Source organism: Mchenga conophoros, unplaced genomic scaffold (assembly GCF_057382185.1).
Source record: "Mchenga conophoros isolate Kocher_MC1m ecotype Shallow Benthic unplaced genomic scaffold, M_conophoros_male_GT1.1 unmapped_scaffold_5, whole genome shotgun sequence".
Lineage (NCBI taxonomy): Eukaryota > Metazoa > Chordata > Actinopteri > Cichliformes > Cichlidae > Mchenga > Mchenga conophoros.
In genome coordinates this window covers 748245-761494 of record NW_028182332.1, presented here as the reverse complement: position 1 = coordinate 761494, position 13250 = coordinate 748245, and the positions used below count along the sequence as shown (strand labels likewise).

The following is a 13250-nucleotide window of genomic DNA, read 5'->3' as shown; positions in this document are numbered from 1 at the left end:
CTGACAGTTTGTGCAGAAATTGTTTGGTTGTGCAAACCAATTGTTCCAGCAGCTGTCTGGGTGGCTGGTCTCAGACGATCTTGGAGGTGAACCTGCTGGATGTGGAGGTCCTGGGCTGGTGTGGTTACACGAGGTCTGCGGTTGTGAGGCCGGTTGGATGTGCTGCCATATTCTCTGAAACGCCTGTGGAGACGGCTTATGGTTGAGAAATGAACATTCAATGCACGGGCGACAGATCTGGTTGACATTCCTGCTGTCAGCATGCCAATTGCACGCTCCCTCATTGCTTGTGGCATCTGTGGCATTTTGCTGTGAGACAAAACTGCACATTCCAGGGTGGCCTTTTGTTGTGGGCAGTCTGAGGTACACCTGTGCACTACTCATGATGTCAGATCAGCATCCTGATGTGGCACACCTGTGAGGTGGGATGGATTATCTCAATATAGCAGATGTGCCCACTACCACACATTTGGACTGATTTGTGACCACTGTTTGGGAGGGATGGTTATATTGTGTATCTGGAATGAATTTTAGGTCTCTACGTCCATCCCATGGGGAATGGGAGCAGTAACAAAGGTGTTGCGTTTATATTTTTGTTGAGTGTATGTAAGCTCTGCTCCAGTGTAATGCATAGGTACAACAATATGCTTTATCTTTAATATAGTTTGGTCACAAAAGACCAAAACTGAACTCTTTGAAGGCTGTAAACACACCATGTTTGGGTGGCTTCACCCCAAAAACACCACAGCAACACTGAAGTCTGGAGGCGGGAGCATCATGGGGGGGGGGCTGTTTATTCAGCGTACAGCACTGAGACATTAAACATAACTCCAGGAAGGATGAATGGAGACATTGTTGATTAGAATCTGCTGCCATCTACCAGGATGATGAAGATGAAACAAGGATGGATGTTTCAGCAAGACCATGATCACAAACACAGCCAATGGAAACGGTTGGTTTCAGAGAAATCAAGTAAAGCTGCTGGAACGGCCCAGCCAATCACCTGAGCTGAATCTGTGGGAAGGATCCACGGAGCATTCGGGATTTATAGACTGTTTGTGTGGTGAGTGGGTCAAAGTCATGAGCAATGATGGGACTGGTTTCTCCATACAGACGCTGCCATGAACTGTCATCACCAACATTTGTATAAAGTAATAAATAAATGTCCCTGTGTCACTTTGTATTATTACACAACTTCATCTGTGGTTTGATTCCTTTGCACGTCTGGATTGGAAGTGTTGTTACCGACATCTGGTGATAATTTCACATCAAAGCACCTTTAGAAATATATTTACTTAGAGAACAGCCCGCAGCCCACCGTAGTAATAGTTGAACAGACACACACACAGAGCCAGACGGTAGGTCAGACTGTCACTGGGGGCCGACTTCAGCTGGTGGAAAAGGTTCTACAACGAGGGAAAAGACCATGAAATCAATAAAAATCCTGACAAAGTACTGACAGCACTGAGCCTGTCTTCACTCTGAAACTTATATTGGACCTGACCTGAGTGTAACCTTGAGTGTGCGAGTGGTGAAGAGGCAAACATACATAATCAGAGGTTTTCTCTTGCTCCGATGTCCCACTGGAGTTGGACAGCTGAGTGTTATTCTTACAGTCAGACTTCTCCACAGCAGCATCTGGAAACAGAGACACAAACACAAATAAATAAGTCTGTCATTTAGAAACTCTGTTGTTTTCTAGATGTTAGAAGAATTAAACAAGTGCAGCTCACGTAGTCATCACATCACTATTAGAGCGATTAGAACATGCTGTAGGTATTACAAGTACTGCACTGCAGTGGTTTGTATCATATCTATCTAATAGACTCCAATTCGTGCATGTAAATGGAGAGTCCTCTTCACACACTGAGGTTAATTATGGAGTTCCACAGGGTTCAGTGCTAGGACCAATTCTGTTTACATTATACATGCTTCCCTTAGGCAGTATCATTAGAAGACATAGCATACATTTTCACTGCTATGCAGATGACACCCAGCTCTATCTGTCCATGAAGCCAGATAACACACACCAATTAGTTAAACTGCAGGAATGTCTTAAAGACATAAAGACCTGGATGGCCGCTAACTTTCTGCTTCTTAATTCAGATAAAACTGAGGTTATTGTACTCGGCCCTGAAAATCTTAGAAATATGGTATCTAATCAGACTCTTACTCTGGATGGCATTACCTTGGCCTCCAGTAACGCGGTGAGGAACCTTGGAGTCATTTTTGACCAGGACATGTCCTTCAATGCACATATTAAACAAATATGTAAGACTGCTTTCTTCCATTTGCGCAACATCTCTAAAATTAGAAATATCCTGTCTCAGAGTGACGCTGAAAAACTAGTTCATGCATTTATTACTTCCAGGCTGGACTACTGTAATTCATTATTATCAGGATGTCCAAAAAACTCACTGAAAAGCCTTCAGCTAATCCAAAATGCTGCAGCAAGAGTCCTGACAGGGACTAGAAAGAGAGAGCATATTTCTCCTGTTTTGGCTTCCCTTCATTGGCTTCCTGTTAAATCCAGAATTGAATTCAAAATCCTGCTCCTCACATACAAGGTCTTAAATAATCAGGCCCCATCTTATCTTAATGACCTTGTAGTACCATATCACCCTATTAGAGCGCTCCGCTCTCGCTCTGCAGGCCTACTTGTTGTTCCTAGAGTATTTAAAAGTAGAATGGGAGGGAGAGCCTTCAGTTTTCAGGCCCCTCTTCTGTGGAACCAGCTTCCAGTTTGGATTCGGGAGACAGACACGATCTCTACTTTTAAGATTAGGCTTAAAACTTTCCTTTTTTCTAAAGCATATAGTTAGGGCTGGACCAGGTGACCCTGAATCCTCCCTTTGTTATGCTGCAATAGATGTAGGCTGCCGGGGGATTCCCATGATGCATTGAGTTTTTCCTTTCCAGTCACCTTTCTCGCTCACTATGTATTAATAGACCTCTCTGCATTGAATCATATCTGTTATTAACCTCTGTCTCTCTTCCACAGCATGTCTTTATCCTGTCTTCCTTCTCTCACCCCAACCGGTCGCAGCAGATGGCCGCCCCTCCCTGAGCCTGGTTCTGCCGGAGGTTTCTTCCTGTTAAAAGGGAGTTTTTCCTTCCCACTGTCGCCAAAGTGCTTGCTCATAGGGGGTCATATGATTGTTGGGTTTTTCTCTGTATCTATTATTGTACGATCTACTGTGCAATATAAAGCACCTTGAGGCGACTGTTGTTGTGATTTGGTGCTGTATAAATAAAACTGAACTGAACTGAACAGGTAAAAATATGGCGACATCAGGAGTTTCAGACGGTGAGAGAATGAATCTCGCTGCAAAAGAAATGATGTTTTAAACCCTGCATGTCAACGTCTCCCTGCACACCAAGCAAACATTAAATAAACTGTTTTATAGTCACTGTCTCGACTTGTTTCTGTAATTTGATGTCATCCATTTTTTTTATTTTGCCATTTTTATAAGAACAACAGAGCAGCTTTTTCATTTCAGTCGTTTTATTTTGACTCATGATTTTTTTCTTGACGTCGTTTTTTGTTGCTGTGATCTTTTGATGTTAAAGTCTAGTGTTGACCACAGAAAGAGACTTACTGTGATTATACTGTAATCTGTGAAAATCCTCTGTGTGCAGCTGATGGTTAAAAGAAAACATTTCAGTTCATTCAGATCATTTTTATGTTGACAATAGAAAACCATCCTGAATGGTCGGTTTGAATAAGTGCAAATTTAGATCCTATATGGTTGAAAATAACTTAAACATATCGTGATTTATTTCGTGTTTTGTGATATAGCAAAAAAATATTGTGATATTACATTTTCCTCATATCACCCAGCGCCACCATAGATGTCCATACATGACGTCTAACAATGAAGAATGACACGGGGGAAATGTATTGGACAGAAAGAAAGGTGCAAAAAGACACATTTATGAGTAATTACAGAGCAATCCTGCCACTTAGTGCAAATTAATATCAGCCGGTTCAGTCCCAACTATGGCCTCATTAGCCAGGTTTCACACAAGAAGCGTCTCATGATGGGTAAAACCAACAAGCTCTCTCAAGACCTTTGCACACTTAAGACTGATGGCATCGGCTACAGAAGAACTTCTAAGTTACTGAAGGTTCCAGTGAGCACTGTTGGGGCCATAAACCTGGCGTTGCCCCTGCAGGGTTTTTATTTATTTACGATAAACCAGCCACAACCAAGCGCTCCCCACACGATTTCAGACAGACGAGTGAAAAGACTTATCAGAAGAACGACCTGGAACCAGCAGGTACAATCGTTCCACAGGAAACAACAACATGACCTGCATCACACACACGACTCCTAAAAGCCACTGGCAGGGTTTCTGGATGTCAGCCACTTGCTGACATGTATTTAAAAAAAATTTAATAATTTCTTAATAATAATATTACATTTTTCTATTTGTGTATTAATGACATGACATGTACTGCCTACCTGGAGGCTGCTGTGGCCATGAATACTGCTGCCAGTCTTGGAGCACGTAGGTGAAGCGAATGGCGATGTTGACTGGAGGCAGAGGGAACAGGGAACAACCCTGATGACAACAGGAAGACATCAGCTCATGTTTATGGTAACAAGCTGCAGCATTAATCTCTCTGTACAGGCGTGGATTACACCTCGTCATTGTCGGCTGTTTCTGGGAACATACTGAACACATTTAACCCTCATGTGTGGATGATGACAACATCAATCAGGATTTTTATTCTTCTTTAGGAATGAATATAAGATTTTTGAACTTCATTTTTTAAATGTCCACTTAGGTGGACAACATCGGTTTTGACTTATGAAGGGTATGGAGACATCAGTGTGTAGTGTTTCTGTGCAAGTTTACCATCAACACCAACACAAATACAAGAAAACAGCCTTTGAATAGCTGCAGACCACTGTGCATGAAAGGGTTAAACAACGTGATGTCTGGGAATCCATTGTGTTTCCAGGAATAGGAATAAACAAAGTTCAAACAAACTGATCATTAAACCGACATCCACTTCCTAACAGTCTTTATTTTATTCACAAATTAACTCCACAAAAATCCAGAAACCGAATTTACACAGAATTAGACGTCTTCTTCTTCCTCTTCTGTTTTCCCAATGTTCACATAACTAAGCAGTGTGCTGTACTGTTATCAACCTGCTCTTTGACGAACTATTACAAGAATATATTCTTATTATAAGATAAGATGTTTGTGTTATTTTCAAGTTGAATACAGTTTTTGTGTGACTGTCAGAGCACAGCAGGAGGAGGAGGAGGAGGAGAGACTGTACATGAGCAGGAAAAACCAGATGAATAAATGTTTTAGAAAATACATTTACATGCACTTCGTGGATGCTTTTATGATTATTAGTTGCATTTAACAGGATTCACATCGTCCTAAAATCGTCTGGAACAGGATGCTGAGGTGATACTTGTAGAACATGGGTACATGACGCTCTGTGGCTGCACAATTTTAATTTTTCTTTATTAAAAACAAACAAACAACCTTGAAATATGATCCATATAAAGATGTTTGTTCCAGAGCACTTACTATCTTAGATTTGAAGATGTCGAGCAGGCCGGACAGGTGGTTGTACTGCACGGGCGCTCGACGCAGGTGAACGATCTCAAAGTCGGTGCGCACGCCTGGTCCTTTGCACTCTCCGGCATACATCCGCCTCCACTTCTGCTGGATCTGCACAAACATCGGCACCTGACTGAACACAAGATAAACAGCAGAAGGCATTACTAGCAGGATCTCTGGTACACGCCCGACATCCAGCTTCAGTTTCTCTCAACCAGCAACAATCCAGCTAAACTAAACAGTCCGACTGAAACACAGAGCAACAAGCTGCAGAACTGCATTGTACTGGCATGTATGTCAGCACTGTCACTGCACGGACCACTGAGTGCTACACAGACTGGTTTTAATATGTTGTGTTCATTGGCGTAATCTGGGGCTGCAGCAATTCATCACTTCTAAAAAAATCCTCCAAACCCATTCTTTGCTGCGATGCAGCGATGCAGCGATGCAGCGTGCTCTGTGGCACAGACTTGTTCAACGATGTAAACGTGTGTGAGGGATAGGTCAGTAGGTAGAGTGGCTGCCCCGGGATCAGAAGGTTGGGGGTTTGAATCAAGTGAAAAGCTAAGCTGAGGTACCCCTGAGCAAGGTCCCTACACGTCTGCTACCCACCAGCTCGATAGCTAGCCGGGAGCTCGAGGGTCACTGAAGCCGCAGAGAACGGCACAACTCCCGGCACATCATATTCAGATCACCGCAGACTTTCGCTACTCAGGTTAAACGTGATATATAAGTCACTTAGACAACCTAAAAATGTTATTGTTGGACTTTTTTCAGTGTTTTATTTGTTCGTGAGTAAATCGGTTTGGCTGAGATTAAAGTTATTAGATTAGATAAAATAAAACTTTATTAATCCCCCAGGTGGGTTCCTCCTTGGTTTTCACACAGCTGAATAAACGTCAAACAGAAAACTGATTAAACAGAAGTGTGAGATGGTCGAGAGTTTACTCCAGTGTCCTGTTATATTTTAGACAGCAAGGAGCAGACGGCCGAGTTTATTAAACTCCACCGAGACAGCAGTGACGCTAATCCGAAGGCGAGACCGTCCAATTTAACAGCCGTTTACTTCCGGCCTACCCGACCTTCTCAGGACCCGGCCCACATAGACCGCGAAGGCCGGGTCCTCAGGAGGATGCAGCCCATGAATTTGGACACGACCACTGACATGTTACAAAACAAACTCACATCGCTATCAGCAGCCATGTTGTTGCCTTTGGCTGCCTGATCGGTTCAGGAAATTAGGATGTTTTTCTACGCATGTGCGAAAAGGTGGTCGCTTCCTCTATAGTTCTTTCACAATAAAATAAAACAAACAAATTCTAAATTCATCCATCCATCTTCATCCGCTTTATCCGAGGCCGGGTCGCGGGGGCAGCAGCCTAAGCAAAGAGGCCCAGACCTCCCTCTCCCCAGCCACCTCCTCCAGCTTATCCGGGGGAATACCAAGGCGTTCCCAGGCCAGCCGAGAGATATAATCTCTCCAGCGTGTCCTGGGTCTGCCCCGGGGCCTCCTCCCGGTGGGACATGCCTGGAACACCTCACCCAGGAGGCGCCCAGGAGGCTCCAATCTCTAAGGGAGAGGCCAGCCACCCTTCGGTGGAAGCTCATTTCTGCCGCTTCTATCCGCGATCTCGTTCTTTCGGTCACTACCCACAGCTCGTGGCCATAGGTGAGGGTAGGGACGTAGATCGACCGGTAAATGGAGAGCTTCGCTTTTACACTCAGCTCCCTCTTCACCACGACGGACCGGTGCAGCGTCCGCATTACTGCAGCTGCAGCCCCAATCCGTCTGTCGATCTCCGGCTCCCTTCTCCCATCACTCGCGAACAAGACCCCGAGATACTTGAACTCCTCCACTTGGGGCAGGAACTCATCCCCGACCCGGAGTGGGCACTCCACCCTTTTCCGGCTGAGAACCATGGCCTCAGATTTGGAGGTGCTGATCCTCATTCCCGCTGCTTCACACTCGGCTGCGAAACGTTCCAGTGCGAGCTGGGTGCATTGTGTGCCGGGTGGCGGCCAGGAGCGGAGGCCCTGGCGGACTGACCCCCGGCTGCCAAGACTGGCAATAGGGACAATTCTAAATTCAATTCAATTTTATTTGTGTAGCGCCAAATCACAACAACAGTCGTTGTGCAAAACTCATTCAGGCATTTGATGACAGGTTTCAAGATGTGAAGAATATCCAAAAGGAACTGGAGATGTTTGCTACGCCGTTTAATGTGCAACCATCTGTGCCAGACACTTTCCAAGTGGAAATAATTGGGCTGCAAAACAACTACGAGCTCAAAGCTAAGTATAACAGCCTCTCTCTGCTGGACTTTCACAAACTGTACGTTCATGCTGAGGCTTTTCCCATCCTGGCGAGACATGCCCTGAAATTTGCATCTCTGTTTGGGACAACGTACCACTTTGAACAGGTCTTTTCAAAACTGACTCTTGCAAAGAGGCGCTTCCACTCAAGACTAACTGAATCAAACTTGAAAAAGCAGCTTCGAGTGGCATCATCATCATCACTGCCAGCTGACATCAGACACCTCGCCAAAAAGAAACAGTTCCAGCCATCTCATTAGGTGAGTCTGATGAGCAGAAATGCAGCAGTAACACAGCAGCAGCCCAAGCAGAGAAGCCTCCTCCAGCTTGTCCGGGGAACGCCAACCCATTCTCAGACCAGCCAAGAGATGTTAATATAAGCAATTAGCAGGGTGTGTCAAAGAGTGAACAGAACATCGCCGAGTCAGCTGACAGCTCCATAAAACGTGTTTCCTACAGCAGCAAACAGGCTTCAAGAAGTGACAGTAAGGAGAGGTGTCAAGATCTGTGGGCCAGTCAGCCTCTTGTGTAAAGGACACAGTGATGCTGAAGTCATAGAGGCTGTGGTCAGGTCAGTCAGCCCAGGTTTCAGTATTCCTGACATGCCTGAGATAAAAGGACCTCACTCCCCGTTAGTTAAAGGAAATATTGAAAGCTCATCAAAAAACTGCTGACTTAACTCTTTGTGCTTGCATTGGCTCTCAGGAAGGCATCAGTGCAGCACCGTACCAGTGACAGTGAGGAAAGCTGCTCATCATTGGTTATGGCTCAAGAACTGCTCCAAAATCGAATTACCACCTCATTCCTGAAAAGCAGGCAGTTTATGAAAGATTTTGAGAATATATCAGTGATTCTTGAGATAAGGGACAAAACATGTCCAAAGTTTCTGTCAACACCATCAGATTTTTTAAAAAGTACAAAAAAATCAGGAATTATTGTGGGTAACTTACACTGTGAGGACCCCTTTACCACTTCCTGTTTGATACACATGCCATGAGGTCACTGCTCTGGTGAGTTTTTTTAATTTTTATTTCATTTATTGCATACCTTTCTGATAAAACTCTGTGTCACAACCATAGTGCATCAACACCACAGTAGAGGCCATAAGCAACTGATGAACAACAAGATGGCGTCTGTCAGAAAAACGTGCTATGAGAGAAAGTAGGGTATTTTGTCAGCACCATCAGGATTTTTGCCTGACGGTGTTGACCCTTTTTCTAATGATTTTGGCAAATGTCACAAAAGTGTCCTATTCACTAATTATATTATTTTTATTACTATTTCAGTCATATTACTTCCTGTGCATTTTACTGATATTTCTGCTTTACAGATGTGTCGAATATTATGGAATTTGCCTGATCTTGAATCTCATAGTTAATGTATACTTTATTAATCCTGTAGGAAAATGCTTAGTCCTCTGCATTTAACCCATTTACTCAGTGAAGCAGTGGGCAGCTACCAATCCATGACCCGGGGAGCAGTGTGTAGAGACGGTACCTTGCTCAAGGGTATCTCAGGATAGCCGCTGTTTGGTGGATTTGAACCCCCAACAGGGCTCTAGAGTGCGACCAAATTTTTCAGTGGTGCGACTAAAAAAAAATATTTGGTTGCACCTGTGCGACCAACTGTTCGGGTAGCAAAAAAAAAAAAAAAAAATCTGCAACCTTCCCTGTGGTCAACAACAGACACACATTTTGTCCCTATCGTGGACTAAACCAATCAGAGATAGTAAGGGGCGGGACCTCTCTGATTGGCCGTGGTCCAGTTGAAAGTGCAGGTGGAAGTGGGAGGTGAGTAGCTTGAATAAAGCGATATCAATTCATTAAATCCTGAATCGACTTTTAAATATAACTGTTTTGCCAGAAACGCCAGATTCTCAGATTAAAGCTCACAAAACCAGTTCAACAACAACCAAACAGCAAATCAGAGCAGGTACACGGACTCCACACAAAGACGTAAACACAGAGTGGACCCGACCCATCAGAATTAACTTTGTCTTTCTCGGCTTTCTCACCCGACGGCCCGTAGACGGACACGCTGTCGGAGCTTAGCGAATCTGATGCGTCCGGTCCGCGATGTGTTTACGTCTTTTTGCGCTGATTCTGAGCTGCAGGTTTTGTCTCTCTCCAACCAAAATTCACCGAGCTGAATTTTGCTGTTTTGCTTCCACGACTATTAAAATCACATCCATGCACAGCTAGCTCTCTCTCTATCTCTCTCTGTACTTCAAGAACAGTTTCCCGTCTCCAATCTCTGTTTTCTGTATTATTTATTCGCTTATTACCCACCAGTCTACCGTTGTTTACAGTGCTGTCGGCTACTGTCTTTTTCTTCAAGAAAGCCTATTTTTTCTGTTGTTCAATACCGAAGAAATTTAAACTTTATATGCAGAACATTGTAGAATATTTTTAAGGTTATCTGCTATAAAAAGCCAGACCAGGAAAATCTCCTTCATGTTTTTCTGTGTTTTATTCTCAGTTACTTTCACACAAAGGAATCTGCTGTGATGTTCACAATTCTGATGAAGTCAGTACTGATAAATGATCAGAATTATAATATTTCTGACTGTCTGAGGCTAAGTTGAATCGAATCGGGACTTTGAAAACCGGAATCGAATGGATTATAGAAATCAGTGATGATACCCAGCCCTAGTGAGCAGCCTGGGCACGACAGAAGTGGATGTAGCTGTAACAGGAAAAGAACTATTGCTAACTTTTCTGTTAAGTTAAGGCCTGATCCTTCTGAAATTCATAGCCAGTGCTCTGACACGGTGTCATCAATCTTTGAATGCTGAAAAAGCACAGTGTATCCAGAAAAACACATTATATTATATAAATTATTATAAAACTTGTGTGCGCCTAACTTTTGTGCCGGTACGCGTACGTTAGCTCTAGTTAGTCTAGAGCCCTGCCCAACGATCATGGGGCAAACACTATCTACTGAGCTATCTCTGCCCCGAGAGCTGGTCTTTTAAGTGATGATGTATGAACCCTGCTTTCGGGTCCAAACTACTCTGTGTTTATTAAGGCTGTTGTGTTTTAACATGTTTTTATTCTTTTTTATCTTGTTCTATTTAATCTGAACAAGCCCCTAAAAACAGTCAGTGATCACTGTCAGCCTAACCATCGGGAACCCTCACGTTAACTTTTATCAAGTGGAAAAAAGTTTCACTGTGTTTATGTTACGCTAACATAGCTGTGTTGCTAGCAATCACGTAGCACATCATTATACACCAGCTAGTCCAACATCAGTAACCCTACAAACGCCAGTGCTGTTTAGTTTTGTCTTCATTTATGTTGGAAGTGATAGCAGAGCTGGTGTTAAGGTGGAAACCGGCGAGCTAACTTCTAACTCTGTTAAATTTCATATATTCTGTTTTCATGGATGCCTGGATGTTACACCTGGTAAAACAGCCACACTGATCATTTTATTAAAGATGAAAGAATTTAGACAGTTTGTAACTCTCAGTGATGCCGCAGAGTTCCTTTGACTTTGGGATCTGCAGCGGAGTTTGGACCTGGAAACGGCTAATGACATCAGACTTAAAGACCGGATAGCATTTCTGTTGCTTAATACATATTTGTGTTGTGAATATTCATCCTTAATATGTGTAAATGCATATGCTTCAGAAAAATTATAGCAATTACAAAATGGTACATTTCAGGCTAGAATAGCAAAGAGGAAGCTGTCAGTAGAGGAACAAAAGAGAAGGAACAGGGATGATCAAAAAATAAGTAGAGAAAAAATTAACAGCCAGCCTGAGTTTCTCATAAAGGGAAAGATGGAGAAATAGAGTGAAAGAGGGAAAAATAAAGAACATCAGTGATCTGAAAGGAAGAGAAAAAAAGGCAGAAGAGAAGGTTTTGGAAACAAGCACAGAGAGTCAAAAGGAGAGAAAGTCCAGCAGCGTCTAAACACACAACCACAGAGTACTTTAGGAATCAAGGAGCAGTAGGCAGCTACTTGCTGGTGAACTATTAAGATGTAGAACTTGACATGTGCAAAAACAGAATTGTTATGATGTGTCTTGTGATATTACAAAGGTTGTTAAGGTTTAATGGTCATTTTGAAAGAAATAATATCCTGTTTTCTACTCATGTGTCACCACTTGTCAACTCCATAATATGGATTTTTTTGTTTATTTTTCTGTTTTGAAGAACCATATATTTTCCTCCCTCATGATCTTCCAATAAAAATACGTAATTTTCTAAATAAATATGTAATTTTCACGCTGCTAAATATGATCGTTTCTTATGGAGATTAAATACAAGCTTCTGAAAATATGTATGACTGTAACTCTAATAATCCATGCATCCATCCATCCATTCGCTTCCGCTTATCCTTTTCAGGGTCGCGGGGGGCGCTGGAGCCTATCCCAGCTGTCATAGGGCGAAAGGCGGGGTACACCCTGGACAGGTCGCCAGTCTGTCGCAGGGCCAACATACAGGGACAGACAACCATTCACACTCACATTCACTCGCACATTCACACCTAGTGGCAATTTGGATTATCCAATTAACCTATCCCCACAAGCTTCATGTCTTTGGACGGTGGGAGGAAGCCGGAGTACCCGGAGGGAACCCACGCAAACACGGGGAGAACATGCAAACTCCACACAGAAAGACCCCAGCCTGATGTTGGAATTGAACTCAGGACCTTCTTGCTGTGCGGCAACAGTGCTAACCACCGTGCTGCCTAACTCTAATAATAAAAAGCCAAAACAATCTTACTTTTAAATGTGGTATAATTACTTTGAAAACATATGTGCATAAACAGTAGAACAGAGAAGCTGGTAATAGTCAAAATAGCTGAAACAACTTAATTTAAAATATATATTTTTACATTTCTTTGTGTCTGATGGTGTTGACTAAAACCTTGCACTTCTCCAGCAAAAACATGATTAAAAATTGTTACACCTGGCAGATTGTACCAAAACAAGGTGAGACAGCCAAAACTTTGTGTAACAATTATATGTAAATATGTCTTTAAGAGAGTAAAGAGAGGTTAGTTTATTTTGGAGTAGAGCTCCATTTATTAAGAAAAATTAAAAAAGACAGGAACACTCTTTAGAGGTTTGTGGGTGGCTCTCAAAAGAGCCGTTGTGGGGAAGTCACTCAGACTTCAAACAGGCTACTCCTTTGGTTGCCAAGACACGGCTCCCTCCGCCGAGAAGTGGGCCATGAACTTCTCCCCCACCAGGACAGCCTCTCTGGAGGAGTTGTTTGCTGCTACACGACCCAGGCCTTGCAACGGCTCCACCACAGTAGGTACCACACCCCTCACAGCAGGTGCCACACCCCTCACAGCAGGTGCCCCTCTCTTGTCCAAACAGCACAGAAAATTGTGGA

At 43.3% G+C, this 13250-nt stretch overlaps 1 protein-coding gene across 1 annotated transcript; it reads right to left on the bottom strand.

The window, feature by feature from the left end:
• Positions 1–4440: 4440 nt before the first annotated feature.
• On the bottom strand, positions 4441–5799 carry LOC146546206 (rab3 GTPase-activating protein catalytic subunit-like). Its single transcript, XM_085266645.1, has 2 exons — positions 5557–5799; positions 4441–4566 (listed from the first exon to the last, which is right to left on the bottom strand). Exons 1-2 carry the CDS (start codon positions 5749–5751, stop codon positions 4441–4443), a joined length of 321 nt encoding a protein of 106 aa, XP_085122771.1. The 5' UTR covers positions 5752–5799.
• Positions 5800–13250: the final 7451 nt, after the last annotated feature.

Bases quoted from the DNA above. Each gene is read 5' to 3' on its own strand.
- LOC146546206 (XM_085266645.1), bottom strand. From the start codon at position 5,751: ATGCCTTCTGCTGTTTATCTTGTGTTCAGTCAGGTGCCGATGTTTGTG. The intron at 4,567-5,556 runs GTAAGTGCTCTG...TGTTGTCATCAG, and splicing joins ACATCTTCAAATCTAAGATA to GGTTGTTCCCTGTTCCCTCT.